Below are 15,613 nucleotides of genomic sequence, written 5' to 3'. Positions count from 1 at the left end.
TCTACAGAAGCTTCAACTGCCAAATCTTAACCTGCTGAAGACCAAGCTAGGATTTACAAGGATGCACACATTAAAAATGAATCTATCATATTGAGTCCTCTTTCTGGAGGTGAACCAAGCTGCTAGGTTGGAGGGGGAAAATAACTTACTGTATAAAAAGCACTTGTACAAATTTGATCTTGATTCTTGAGAGCTAAATTTTAATAAGAACCAGTTCAACATTTAACAGATAATTACTGAGAAGGTATACACAGTATTCCCTACCCTGTAATTGAAGCTAGTTACAAAAATGCCTATATAAAAGTAGAAAAAATAGCTAATCTCACAATGTTGTGATCTTTTGGTAAAGATATTTTCTATTACTAGAACCAGTGTTTGAAAACATTTTATTTACCTAATTTTTTATTAGAAAAATATCTAACAAAAATTAACTTTCTATCCAAGAAAGTTCAGTAACCCACCCCAACATTCAGATTCACAGTAAATGTTTGAGAGTCACTGTATTGGTTTCCTATTGCTTCTGTGGCAAACTGTCATAAACTTCATGGCTTAAAATAAGACAGATTTATTATTTTATACCTCTAGCAGTCAAAGTCCTAACATTCAAAGGGTTGGAAGTACTGTGTTCCTCTGTGGATGCTCTAAGGCAGACTGTTTCCTTGTCTGTTCTGACATTTAGACTCTGCCTGCATTCCTTGGCTCATGCCCCTTTGTATACCTTCAAAGCCAACAATGTAGCATCTTCAAATCTTTCTCCCTCTCTTATCTCTGCTTCTGCCATCACAGCTCCTTGTCTGACTCTAATCTTTCCTGATTTCCTCTTATGTGGACCCTGTGATTGTGCTGGGTCTATCTGGATAATTCAGGATACTCTTCCCATTTCCGGATCTTTAGCTTAGTCATATTGGCAAAGCCCCTTTCACTATATAAGGGAAGAGCATCAGAGGTGCCGGGGATTAGGACATAGACAGGAGGGCTGTTATTCTGTTTATCGTGGCTACTAAGATCACTCATACAAAAAGAAAATATTCAAATATCTTTGCAACTATTTGTGAAAATATTAACCAAGAGTGCTTGCTTTACAAAAATTCATAAGATTATTAAAACAAAAATGATGAAAGATTCACATTTCCCCCCCCATAGAATCAAGTATATATACTTTCTACAGGACACAATGATTAACTGTGAATAAAAATCATAAGGATTTTCCCTCCTACCACGGTAAAAATGCAGATTTTCTGTTTTTCTTACAGGGCAGGCAATGGTCACAACCTGGTTGTCAGGGATGACTGGATGACTCATTCAGAGACGCTGGTCTAGCTGTGACATTAACATGGTAGTAGCTGGTTGGTAATTTGATTGTACTAAGTATTACCTGTTTGAATAAAGCGTAGTCCTGTCATGTGGATAATGTTCATTGACATACAAGGAAGAAGATGAAATTGTGGTCGCCAAGGAAGCGGCTTCAAACAGCGATGGAGTACTAGGCACCAGATCTGGCCTGTGTCGGGATCCCAGTGCTGGTGACAAAAAGCAAAACAAGCCCTCATGAATCTCACTAATAAATGTTGTTTCAGTGTCTATGATAATCTAAATGAGTCAAAAGCGTTCATTTTACATATCAGGCTGCAAATTAAATTGTGAATTAATTGTGCTCCTCTGAACTGCAGCAGAAATGTAAATAGCTTCTTGGAAACAGGTTAAACAGAAAGGAAATTGCACTAATTTACAAAATGGCTAATGGAAATGACATTATGAATGTTCTTTTTCAAACCTAATAAAGTGATTTACTGTTTCAAAAGATGACATAAAAAACTCCTAGGAGCTTGAAGAGATAATTCAACAGAGATTAAAAGGATGATTGGCAAATGTATAAACAGTGAACCTGATCCCCCTTGTGAGGCTGTGCTCACATCTGCGATTCTCAGTGCAGATCTAAGAACTCAGATTTGCTAAGAGCCAGGAAACAAATGCTTCAGAGACTAACAGCCAGCTAGACCTTAACCTTGTTTGAGCCCACATGCATCTGTGAATATTATTCACAGCTCTCCTTGATATTATATTTTAACAAGCAAGTCTGCTTTTTTTTTTTCTTAATGAGAACTCATTTTTATTTAAAATGTAGGTACCTATGGAAGTACTCATGCAAGAGTATCCCCCATCAGGAAAGTAGAACAGTCAAGGCTATGCTCACTCTGAGTCTACATGGATTTTTTTTTTTTTTGGACAGTTGAATCTGGATCATTTTAAATCATCCTCTCCCAATGGACAAATTCACACCAATTACTGGTCAGTCTGTCAGAGATAGTGTTTTGCTTAAGGGACCAACAGCAAAGATCAGAGTTCCTTTAAAAAGAAACATAAATTCCCAGAGATAGAATATTGTGAACGAATCTTGTTTTTATCATTCCATAGTTGGACCTTTATTCCCCTCATGGAGATACTTTATTTTTTAATTTTATGGAACTACAGCCGACACATATTCAATAACACTGGATCAGGTTGAGGTATATAACATAGTGATTTGATATGTTTATTGGATTGGCCAAAAAGTTCGTTTGGGTTTTTTCTGTAAGATGGTATGAAAAACCCGAGTGAACTTTTTGGCTAACCCCATATATATTGTGAAATGATCATCACAATAAGTTGAGCTAACATCCCATCACCACACACACTTTTAGCATTTTTTTCTGGTGATGAGCATTTTTAAGATCTCCTCTCTTAGCAACTTTCAAATATGCAATACAGTTATTATTAACTTGAGTCACTATGCTGTACTGTGGATTCTTTTTAATCCTTTCCCCAAAGCAAGCTAAAACAGATGATAATAAATACAATGTAGCCTTAAGGTGTTTGTAGTATTCTTTTACAGGCTCAGAATTATGTACTGTCATGAAGTGTATGAATGGAAATTGACCCTAATTGGCATAACAACATGTGAGGTTTTGGACTTTGGATTTGGAGGGATATAGATGGAGATGTGGGGTGAGTAATGGAGGGAAAAGGGGGAAGGCATAGAAGGCCTGGACTCTGGACTAGGAGACTAGACACACATTAAAGTGTAGGAGACGGTGCAGTTTTGCCTCTGAGTCAGATCAAAATAAAGAATTGCCATGATGACTAATAGATGATGAGCATATAAAATTACACAAGTACTCAACATTCAAAAATCAACAAGTCTAGCAGTTGACAAATGGCTGGCAATCTTCAACATACTTGATTCCACCTTCTCATTAAATACACAGAAAAATATGAAAACTCTCAAGAATATAGAAAAGTGGATCTGAAACACAAGCTCACATCAGATTCCAATGAATTGCTATTAAATATAAGGTGGATGGAGCTGGACTGAGAACAACTACTACAGACTTGGGTCTTGGGCATACTCAGCTTGACTTCATAAACCAGAGGCTCCCTGAGTGATAGATTATAGAAAAACACTACCTGTCCAGTGACTTGGGCCTGGGTCAGAGAGCACCCAAACACCAGATAGCTGACTCTTAGGAGCAGCTCCATGAACCAGAGCACTGTTTCCTTATGTGCCCATACCCTTCAGTTTTAAAAAAAACTAACTAGTATGGTGGGAAGAATTCTAGAATGTTCCCCAGTGACCTGCACCCTTATATAATCTCCCTTTGAGTGTGGGTAGAAGCTGTGAGAATGATGAGATATTATTCTTGTTATTATTTTATCTTATGTGGCAAAAGGAATCTTGCAGATTTAATTAAGGCTACTAATCAGTTAACCCTGAGTTAGTCAGAGGGTTTACCCTTTATTCAGGTAGGCCTGGCCTAATCATGTGAACCCTTTAACTATATTAAAGGGTCAGACACCGTCATGGCAGAGATTCCAAGTGTGAGGGGCACTGACTTGCAGGAAAGTCTCTGTCTGAAGATGGAGGGGGCTGCATGGCAAGGAACAAGGATGGTCTCTAGGGGTGAACCCGGCCCACACCTGTCAGATAGCAAAGACATGAGTACTTCAGCCCTACGACTGCGAGGAAGTGAATTCTGCCAACAACAGGAAGTGCTTGGAGGAGGGGGTCTTCTCCAGAACCTCCAGATGAGAACTCAGCCTAGCCGACACCTTGATGACCCGTTTCTGAGGTGACCCTGATAAAGTTGTGTTCAGAGGACCAGGTAAACCTTGCTAGTCTTCTGACTTACAGAACTGGAGATGATAAGTGGAGGTAAGCTGCTAACCTTCTGGTCATTTGTCACATGGCAGAAGAAAACGAATACAACCCAGACATACTGAGAATGACAGAGAACACATGATTAAACACCGGAGGGGCGTTCGGTGATGAGTTGGCGCACTCTGAAAGGGAAGTCCCCAAATGCAGAGCATTATAAAAAGACTGAAGCTTGCAGCAAACTTTGTAGATGCAGAGAATTGTCCAGATAAATTCATTTAAAAATAATACATCAACAGTTTCAAAGAATACGCTCAACAGGTTCTTCTTCAACCTTCTGAGACCTTTTCTGGTGAAATGCCTTTAGATTCAAAGCAGTAGATCCAGTAGTGCATTTGAAAAAAAGCACGATTTGTGCACTGCTTCCTATGTTTCCAGACTTTCTAAATGCTATGTAGTGTATTTATTATACTTATCCCCTTAGATTAACAACTGGACTCATAGCTTACACTTGAGAAGCAATATATACATGTTTAAATGAGTATAGCTGACAGAAGCCATATTGAGCACACTATCTGAAAGTTTGTCACAGTTTAAAAATGAGTTAATTCTAGAGAATTAAGCAGTGTGGTAGGGAGATACCAACACAGGGAAGCTAGGGAAAGAGCATGGATGTCAGAAACTGGAGCCATTAACTCAGAGTGAGGAGCAAGGGCAATTCAGTAACTCTTGTCGAAATTGCTAAATCTGGGTAAAAGTTAAAGAAATCCAACTTGGCACATATGGATAAGTGCTGCAAAAGGGCCAAGGATGAACACGCTATTTTAAAGACTCTTGAGGAAAATAAAACCCCAAGGAGAGATCTAATATTCTACAGGAAGTAAAAGAAACTTTCAGGAAATGCTGGGATTCCCAAAAGAATAAACTGATAATAAAATCTAAAATGTTACTTCCTCTTATAGGATTAGAAGAGAAAATCCAAATGATTAACTCAATAGATAGAGAAAAACATTTGATAAAATGCAACACTCATTCTTGATAAAAATTTTAGAAACCAGGAATAAAAAGGAACTTCCTTGACTTGGCTATGGGTATCTGATACATCAAACTACTTTCTCAGAAGTGAAACATTAGAATTCCCTTTAAAATCAGGATGAGGCAAGGCTGCCCACAAGCACTACTTCTATTTATCATTGTACCAGAAGCCCTAGTCAGCAAGTAAGAAAGATGTGAGGTCTATGCAGTAGCAACAAATAGCCAGAAAAACCAAATCTTAAAGATACATTATCTGAAAAGACAGAAAACACATATCTGTCTTTATCTCTACAACGATTTGAGAAATAAATCTAACAAAAGGTAGGAACATGACATGCCAGGAGAAAATTATAAAACTTCTATTAAACTCATTAAAAAGGACCAAAATAAATTGGTCATTCACTGCTATGCTGTTGGTCAGTTCAGTTGCGCAGTCGTGTCTGACTCTTTGCAACCCCATGTACTGTGGCACGCCAGGCTTCCCTGTCCATCACCAACTCCCGGAGCTTGCTCAAACTCATGTCCATAGAGTCTGTGATGCCATCCAATCATCTGATCCTCTGTTGTCCCCTTTTCTTCCTGCCTCATATATGTATATAATGTCTATGTGTGTTTGAAAAAAAAATATATATATAAAAGCACAGACCAAGGTCTACTAGTGAAAATATCAAAACCTTCAGATTTGGTACCTTCAGGTAGTGGGATTATAGATCTTTGTTTCTGAATATTTTAGTATGTTCTAATTATTATTATTTTTTTTACCATAAACCAATACGGGATTGTTTATGTGTTTCAAAAATTTTACGTTAACTGTGTCATACTATAAATATCTTTTAAAAAATCAGTTAAGAAGATCCTTTTGTAGTTTATGAGTGTGATGATTGGGTGTTCATGATGCTGCGTGACATGTGCCTCCCTGCAAACCTTGTTAAGACACCTGCACAGTACTTCTCTGATGTAAAAAAAAAAAAAATGTCAGTTAAGAGACTTTGTTTCTTAGAGAAACTATTTTCTAATTTTTCTACTGTGAGTTTACAATACTTGTATGAATAAAAAAAACAAGAAAAGAAAGAAAAAATTCTTGTGGTTTAAGTTCTGTGTCTTTACCTTCTTCATCAAGGCTGCTAAAACTCTGCCCTTCAGTCAGCAAATCATGCTTCTCATCCTTCCATTCCTGGCTAATTGAGGACACAATCTCCTGTGAGGTTGCCTTCAGGGCGGCGATGGAGTTGCACCGTTTCTTAGAAGGTGACGCCTTCAAAGCTAGAAAAAGAAAAAAATAGATAATTATTGTAAAACCACATTAATAATATTTTTAATTAAAATTTTACTCATGACTTATTAACATTTTAGTCATTATCTGAGTAGGATGCAAGGAGCTTTGTTTTACATACACATGGAAAGGGAGACAATATTATTTATCCAAAGTGACTTAAATCAAAATGTCTTAGAATAAATCCGGGTTGAGCTGTCTTTTCAGATTTTGAAATGTAGTCTTACTTGAGGTGAAATTCAAATGTTTATTGCTAAAGAATTATTTTTCCTCCTCTGAGCAATGTTTTTCTAGTGCTGAGGAGGCTGAGTGGGTTGATAAACGCAGATGGTAAAGTAAGGAGAATTCTCATGACCCCAGTTTTATTAACTTGGGACTGGGCATTTCTAAACATGCCAATGTTTAATCTTATACTTATGATACCCGATTTAGCCAAGTTACTTCTGGTTTGCTTTTTTTCTTTGAGTGACTTTCCACTCAAATTTCCGACCCTTTCAGTCTTTTCTAGGTCATGGTTACATTAGATGTATTATTCACTCCTGATCTTTGTCCAAACAGCATTCTATGACTTCTGAAGTGTGTTGGAAACCTGTACCAAGGCAAGTGTACTTCACCATCAATCATGCTCACTGAAGGCTGTGACTTTACTTTTGATATGTCAATGGGAGCTGCTTCAGCTGCAGCCAGACCATCTTCATTTATATTCTCTTTAATTATTCTTCTTGTCTGAACATTGTGAGAGCATTGAGGAAGCCTACCTACCTGAAGCCTGCTTATACTTCTCCCTGAACTTGGTCTTGGCAGTGTCTCTCTTCCTTTGGAGGTTTGCATGTAGGGGTAACCTGACAGCTGATGCATTAGACTGATTGTGTTTGGCCTTGGGAATCTCAGAGCTTAGATTATACAGCTCATCAGGGGCCTTCCCATCGGCGGCTTGCAAGAACTTAGCTGGAGAAGGGCTTTGGGACACACAAATGAGGAAAGCATCGACGGCAATCTCTCCACTTAAAGAGAAGGGGAGGTTTATGTGTCCCATGAGTAGTATTATAATAATAATAACATAATTATAATCAATAACATGTGTAGAGGGCTTGAGAGTTTGGAAGCCAACACTAACATTCCACATCTCAAATTATCCAGATGGTCATGTGAGGGAGGTAAGCCCTTTTATGGGTCTAGAAACTGAGAGTAGAAAAGTTGTGACCTGCTCAAGGTCCAGAGCTAGAAAGCATGAAACTCCAGGTGTCTTTCTTTGAAGTTGTTTAATTGGTGGTTCACTTCCTAGCTCTTTGGCATTCTATCTTCTGATTAAAGTGAGGGGTGGGAAAGATAAAACTAGAGTTTGTTTTTCTTTGAGGAGGAAGATTTTGAATGTTTAAAGACTGATTGAAATGGATTTTAATGGTAAATAAGTGGAACAAGTAAGTCACATTTTTTTAAACTCATTATCCCATCAAAACAGTGGTCACACTTGCTTGAAGTAATTATCCATATGCTGACTTTTGCTTTAACATTCTATCTGCTAACTTTTGTAAACCTTCATCTCTCATCTTTCAATATAGCAGAGTTGACTCTTGAACAACACTGGTTTGAATTCAATACTAAATACAACAGTTTCACATAATCTGGGGTTGGTTAAATCATCAGATGCTGAGGAAGCACACAGAAGGAGGCCGACTAAGTTACACAGGAATTTTTAATCGTGCAGGGGGTTGGTGCTCCTAACCAATCCTCCCATTGATATTCAAGGGTCAACTGTATTTTAAAATTTCTAAGTCAGAAGATCTCAGTGTGGTTCAGGGACTGCTAGGAACCCCTGAAATTCTCTTAGAAGGTCTGTGATGCTAAAACAATTTTCTTAATAATATCAATAAGTTATTTTTCTCACTCATATTCTCTCCCTAGTTTTCTACATGACCTGTGGTTATAATCATGGATTGAATTCAGAAGTAGACATGAGAATCTAGATGTCTTCTATTAAGCTGGAATTAGGGATTTGAAAAAATATAAAATAATGCCACTTTTCTCATACAATTATTTATTCTCATACAATAATTTACAATTATTTATTATTTATTAATACAATTACTTTTCAAAATTACTTTTTTGTTAATATTGACTTATGTTGACATGCAATTTTTTGCTTTTATCTTATAAGAATTAATGAATATTTAAAATTTCCCTCAATTTGAATTTCTAATAGGTTAAATATAGATATTTAAATAAATTTAGATAAACGTGAATAAAGGATCTTTGGGGTCCTAAGTCATTTTTAATAATGTAATGTGGCCCTGAGACCAAAAGATTTGAGACTTGCATTGTTCTAGGCCAATGCTCATTTCCTAAACTGAGGGAGAGCTAGGATCAGAAGAGTGCTGGCAGCGACATGGAAGGGTGAGTGAGGGGAAGATGCTCAGAGAACGGTCTGTACTTGTGACTTATAATGGACCAAAAGCCAAGAGCCCCAGTAAAGAAATAACTCTTGGCTCATTATCAGCATACATACAATGTGGAGCAGAGAAGACCCCAAACAAATTCCTGCAAGGGCCACACAGCACCTAAAGAAAGCCTTTACTTTTGTCGTAAATGGTGACTCTTCCTTAAAGGAATTATCTGAGACTCTCTCAGTGGATAAGGACTTGACTCTTGCAGAAATTGAATACCTCAGGGACTCGTTTTGATGGGAGAATCTCAAAGGATGGTTTTGGCTGGTTACTTTCTTTTGTGCCATAGAAACTCCTGAATTTGTCTTTAGCTCACCCATCTGCCACCCCTGAAACTCTTCTGTTCATTCCTACCCCTGGGCCTTTGTACATGCTGCTCCTCCTACATGAGATGTCTTTCTTGCCTCTAACTTGAAATGCTGGCTTGCATTTTAGGACTTAAATATTCTTGTCATTGTTAAGTTCTTTTGGGGAAGATCAATTTTATTTCTCTCTGTGTACCTACAGTAGCCTGTGCAAAAACTCGACTAACAGCTGCTTTATTACATTATAAATCTGTTTCATGTTCCAATCCCTGACCCGAAACAGGCTATGAAATTACCAATGGAATTAATTTTTTTCAAAAAAAGCTTTTATTAATGTTTAGCATAATGCTAGGTATATAATATGTGCTCACATGTTGGCTGAATAAATTAACTATTCCAAAATTTTAGGACAGTTGATTTTTAACTAATTAATGTATTATTCTACTCCTTCCAGAAAACTTAAGTTTTAGTACTTTAGACACATTATCTGGGTAGAGAATTTCAGTGAGGTTTCAACATTACAGTGACTAATATTTCCAGAAAGTATTATTGGATTTTGTAAACATTATTACATTGACAGCAGGACTCAATTCTGGGGTGGGATAAATGGATTTAAGAAGATTAAAAATTTTGATTAAAAAAAAGAAACCTGAAGACCAGGTACTGTTTTCTTGAGGTTAGGGGTAGCGAGGGGAAGTTTTCACCTACAAAGCAAGTATGCCTGTAGGAACTAAGAGCTTTAACTTAATCATAGTTGATAAAAGATGTTGAAGTTGCATTTTAAAGTGTCAACATTACTAATTAAATTGCTACCCTAAGTACTTTAAATTAAATTCCATTCATTCATTCAATTATTCATCAAATAATGATTGGTTACAATGTGCCAGGAAATGTGCTAGGGTCTGGGAATATATATGAGAACCAAACACAGTCCCCACTTTTCAGGTATGCAAAGTCAAGTGAGGAAATAGCTCACTATGGCAAAGTATAGTAAGTTCTATGAAAGAAGCATTGTCTGAGTTGAGAAGTGAAGGAAGACCAGGAAAGGATGGAGATTGTTACAGGCAAAGGGACAAGGGCTGTACAGATGTATAGGTAGCCTTGAATGTAGGGGTAACTGTAGGGTGCTCAGAGCTGCTGGAGCCTAGAGGATAGGGTAGAGCATGGAATGTGGGAGGGAAATCACAGGGGAGGGAGAGAGAGGCCGCCTCACACTGGGACTCAGAAGCAGAGTTAAGGATTTTGCATACTAGGTAATACATTGAAGTTCTTAACAAGAAAAAAACTTCTGAAACATGAGAGGGTTTTCTTTTTAAGCATGGAAATCAGCAAGAGGCGATTAAATTGATCCCTGAGGCTGGGGTGGGGTGACACTGGATTGGATGGGTTATATCCATACAGTGGAATATTATTCAGCAGTACAAAGTAAAGTAGTACAAGGTGGCTATGACTGGAGCTAAGAAAGCAATGTGAGGGCCACAACTTTATGCAAAAACAAACAAAACAAATCCAAATCACAAGAAACACAGTTAAAACAGGAAAGGCATCGTGGAAGAAGCAATGGACACTTGCTATTTCTAGGTACAACTAGATATTGGTGAGTGACTGCAAGTCAGTGGTTAAGCCTTTACAAAGCTTGATGCCAACATGTCTGGTCTGGATAACTGAGTAAATTGTGGTGGCCTTCAGTGACGTGTGGACTCGGGATGTGTGGCAGGTTCTTGAGCACCCTGAGGGCAATCCAGAAATTAGTCCTAATTTGTGGACAACTGATTTTCAACAAGGAAACCAAGATAATCCAATGGGGGAAAGAACAGGCCATTCAAAAAATGATGCTAGGACAACTGGATATCCATATGCAAAAGAATGAAGCAGGACCCTACCTCACACCATCTAGTATAAATTAAATCAACATCTGTAAATAATATATCTGTTAACAGAAACTCCTGTCAAGAATATATAAAGAACTCTCTATAACTTAACAATAAAAAGACAAATAACTAAAAATAGGCAAAGTATTTGAATAGAAATTTCTCCAAGGAAGATATAAATACTCAATAAGCACAAAAAAAGATGTTGAATATCATCAGTCATTAGAAAAATACAAATCTAAACCACATTGAGATACTACTTTATACTCACTAGGATGTCTAAAATTAAAAAGACAGTAACAAACATCGGTGAGGATGCGGAAAACTGGATCTCTCATACATTGCTAGTGAGACTGCAAAATTGTGTAGCTGCTTTAGAAGAGTTTGGCAGTCCCTCAAAATGTTAAATAGAATTACCATCTGACCTACCAATTCCACTCCTAGGTATATACCAAGAGAAATGAAAACTTATGTCCACAGAAATCTTGTGTATGAATTTTCATAGCAGCATAATAGCCAAAAATGTAAACAACACAATTATCCATCAACCAGTGAATCAATAAACAAAATGTATTTTTTCCATACAATGGAATATTATTCAGCAATAAAAAAGTAAAGTACTATAAGATGACTAAATTTTGAAAACATCATGTTAAGTGAAAAGACCAAACACAAAAGGCCACATATTGGTTACTTCCATCCATATGACATATCCATAATATGCAAATCCAGAGAGAGAAAATAAATGAGTAGTTGCCAGGGGCTAGGAAAAGGAAGGAATGAAAAGCAACTGCTAATGGGTATGTAAGTTTCTTTTAGAAGTAATGAAAATGTTCTAAAATTAGATAGTGGTAATATTTTCACAACTTTGTGAATATATTAAGAATCACCAAATCACATACTTTGGAAAGGTGAATTTCCCAGTATGTGAATTATATCTGAATAGAGATGTTATAAAATGTAGAGAAAAATGAGAAAAAAATAGATCTGGCCACCTGAGGAGTAAAAGACCTGTAATATTAAAAACATGATAAACTATACAAATTAGAAAGATTCACAACTCACACTATATGTCATGGAATTGAGGATGCCACTGACTGTACCATGAATTTATACACTGTTAAGAAAGCAAAAGCTCTGAAGATGGGGAATCTCATGGAGGAGACTCACTGAAGCTGGGGTCCCAAGGACTATCTCCTCCATAAATCTACCAGGGGCCACAAAGAAATGCATGTTTTTAACCACAGCAAAGGGTGAAGAGAGGAAGAAAATCTGAACCATAAGTTGGTGTTCAGACAGGATTTCAGGCTGAATAAATACTATGTTATGCTCTATCTTAGGCAGAAAAGACAATCAGAGAATTTAATTTGTAGTGGTCTCGATTTTAGACCAATTTTAAGATACCACTGAGATAGTCAAATGTGAAATAAAAGTTTTTCTTAGAATGAAATAAGGTTTAGAAAAAGGGACTGATATATTTAGTATGTAGAGTTCACACAAATCACTTGGATAAATAGTAAACACTAATATAAATGAACAAATATTTTGAAGCTCAATTCTCACAGGAACTAAAATGGCTAATAAACATGAATAATGGTTGAACTTTACCAGTACTTAAGACAGGCAAAATAAAACAATCAGATAACATTTTTTCCTTATCAGAGTAGCATAATTAAAAAAGAATAATTCTGGCTAAAGGCACTTGTGGAAGTCTAGAATGGCATAATCATTCTGTGCAATAATGTGCATTTTAAACACTCGGTACTTCTCTTGGAATCTATCCTAAAGAAATAATCATAAGCTTGGAAACAATATTTATCTAAAATGATGCTCATAAAAATACTAATTAGAAAAGGGAGAAATAATGTAAATGCCCAATAATGACAGAATTATTAAACAGATCACGGCATACCCATATAATTTTAATGTTGTATCATAATTGTAAACAGCTTCTTTGTTCAATATACAAGGATATGGGAAACTACTCATGTAAAAAACAGAGGACACAGACATAAAACTGTACACCACTGTGCCACTACCTTTGTATAAATACACAAAGTACAGAAATAAAGATGGGTAGGAAGAATGTCAAAATATTAGTGTGGAGGATCTGAACAGACATTTTCCCAAAGATGACATATAGCTGCCAACCAGAATGGCTATTATCAGAAAGACAACAAGTAACAAGTGTTGGTGAAGATATGGAATAAAGGGAAGCCTTGGGTACTGTTGGTGGGAAGGTAAAATGATCAGCCACTATGGAAAACAGTATGGGGATTCCTCAAAAAGTTAAAAACAGAACTACCATATCCAACAATTCCACTGCGGGATATTCATCCAAAGAAAACAAAGCACTAATTAGAAAGGATATATGCACCTTTATATTCATTGTAGCATTATTTACATCAGTCAAAATATGGAAGCAACCTATGTGCCCACCCATCAATACATGAGTGGATAAAGATCGATCTCTCTCTCTCTCACACACAGGAATATTGCTCATCCATAATAAAGAATGAAATCTTGCCATTGGTGACCTCATGGATAGATTGAGAGGGTATTCTGCTAAGTGAAATCAGTCAGACAAAGAAAGATAAATACAGATATTTCAGGTAGTGGTAGTGGTGGGGCAAATAGGTGAGAAAGATTAAGAGGTATAAACTTCTGGTTGCAAAATAAATGAGCCACAGTTATGAAATGTACCGTGTGGGGAACAGTCAATTATTATGTGATATCTTTGCATTGTGACATATTATAAGGAGACTTATTGTGATGATCAGTTTGAAATGTATAAAAATATCAAATCTCTATGCTGCATAACAGGAACTAACATAGTTTTGTAGATCAATTATACTTCAAAAACAAACAAACTTGTAGAAAAAGAGATCAGATCTGTGGCTATCAGAGACTGGGGGTGAGGTTGGGAGGAGGGGGAATTAGATGAAGGCAGTCAAAACTTCTAGGGAAAGAGAATAAAATACCTAGGAACAGACCCAACTAAGGAAACAAAAGAACTGTATACAGAAAACTATAAGACACTGATGAAAGAAATCTAAGATGACATAAATAGAGAGATATTCCATGCTCCTGGGTTGGAAGAAGCAATATTGTGAAAATGACTATACTACAAAACACAATCTACAGATTCAGTGTGATCCCTATCAAATTACCAATGGCATTTTTCACAGAACTAGCGGAAAATTTCACAATTTGTATGGAAACATAAAAGACCCTGAATATCCACAGCAAACTTGAGAAGGAAGAATGGAGCTGGAGGACTCAACCTTTCTGATTTCAGACTATACTACAAAGCTGCAGTCATCAAGACAGTATGGTACTGCCACAAAAACAGAAATATAGACTAATGGAACTACATGGAAAGCCTAGAGATAAACCCATGCACCTACGGGCACGTTATCTTTGACAAAGGAGGTAAGAATAGACAATGAGGCAAAGACAGTCTCTTCAATCAGTGCTGCTGGGAAAACTGGACAGCTGAGTGTAAAAGAATGAAATTAGAACACTTCCTAACCCCATATACAAAGAGAAACTCAAAATGGATTAAAGATCTAAATGTAAGACCAGAAACTTTAAAGCTCTTAGAGGAAAACATAGGTAGAACACTCTGACACAAATCACAGCAAGATCCTCTATGGCCCCACTTCCTAGAGTAATGGTACTAAAACAAAATAAACAAGAGGACCTAATTAAACTTAAAAGCATTTTCACTGCAAAGGAAACTATAAGCAAAGTGAAAAGACAATCCTCAGAATGGGAGAAAATACTAGCAAGTGAACCAACAAAGGCTTAATTTCCAAAAATACACAAGTAGCTCATGCAAGTCAATACCAGGAAAACAAACAACCCAACTGAAAAGTGGGCAACCTTCCAGTTCAAGATGGTGGAGCAGAAGGATGTACGCTCACCTCCTCCTGCCAGAACACCAAAATTGCAACTAGATGTTGAACAACTGTCGACAGGAGGATGCTGGAACCCACCAAAAAAAGACTCCACGTCCAAAGACAAAGAAGAAACCAAAGAGAGACTGTAGGAGGGGTGCAATCATGATAAAGTAACATCCTATACCTGCTAGGTGGGTAAACCACAAAATGGAGAACAATAATACCAAAGAAGCGTTCCCACTTCTGAAAGTTCAGAACCCCGTGTCAGGCTTCCCAGCCTAGGGATCTGACAAAGGGACTTGGAATCCCCAGGGAATCTGGCCTTGAAGGCCAAAAGAACTTGATTATAGGACTTCCACAGCACTGGGGGAAACAGAGACTACAGTCTTGGAGACACAGTCAAAATCTTCTGTGCACCAAGACTCAGAGGGAAGGAGCAGTGACCCCACAGATGACTGAACCAAAACTACCTGCCAGTGTTGGAGGGTCTCCTGTGGTGGCAAGGGCTGGCAGGGGCTCACCCACAGGGATGGGGGCATGGGCAGCATCAAGCCAGGAAGGTCCCCCTTGGCACAAACTGTCTTGGGGTTCTCCATTAACTACCACAGCAGAGGAACCAGAGTTCAAATTGCCAACATCCACTGGATCATG

General features: G+C 37.3%; 1 protein-coding gene and 1 non-coding gene across 3 annotated transcripts in view; one reads left to right on the top strand and one right to left on the bottom strand.

Moving 5' to 3' along the window:
• PIP5K1B (phosphatidylinositol-4-phosphate 5-kinase type 1 beta) overlaps positions 1 to 15,613 on the bottom strand; it is a 350,214-nt gene that overhangs the window by 84,414 nt on the left and 250,187 nt on the right. For both annotated transcript variants that reach the window (XM_070794241.1, XM_070794240.1), the window contains 2 exons: positions 6,275 to 6,430; positions 1,376 to 1,520 (listed from right to left, as the gene is read on the bottom strand). In XM_070794241.1, the coding sequence (XP_070650342.1) occupies positions 1,376 to 1,520; positions 6,275 to 6,430 (301 nt within the window). The remainder of the gene's footprint in view (positions 1 to 1,375; positions 1,521 to 6,274; positions 6,431 to 15,613) is intronic.
• On the top strand, positions 6,021 to 6,125 carry LOC139184721 (small nucleolar RNA U13). Its single transcript, XR_011568285.1, has one exon. It is a non-coding gene; the product is annotated as a small nucleolar RNA U13 (small nucleolar RNA).

Source organism: Bos indicus, chromosome 8, assembly GCF_029378745.1.
Source record: "Bos indicus isolate NIAB-ARS_2022 breed Sahiwal x Tharparkar chromosome 8, NIAB-ARS_B.indTharparkar_mat_pri_1.0, whole genome shotgun sequence".
NCBI classification, from domain to species: Eukaryota; Metazoa; Chordata; class Mammalia; order Artiodactyla; family Bovidae; genus Bos; species Bos indicus.
This window is presented reverse-complemented; position numbering and strand designations above follow the sequence as displayed.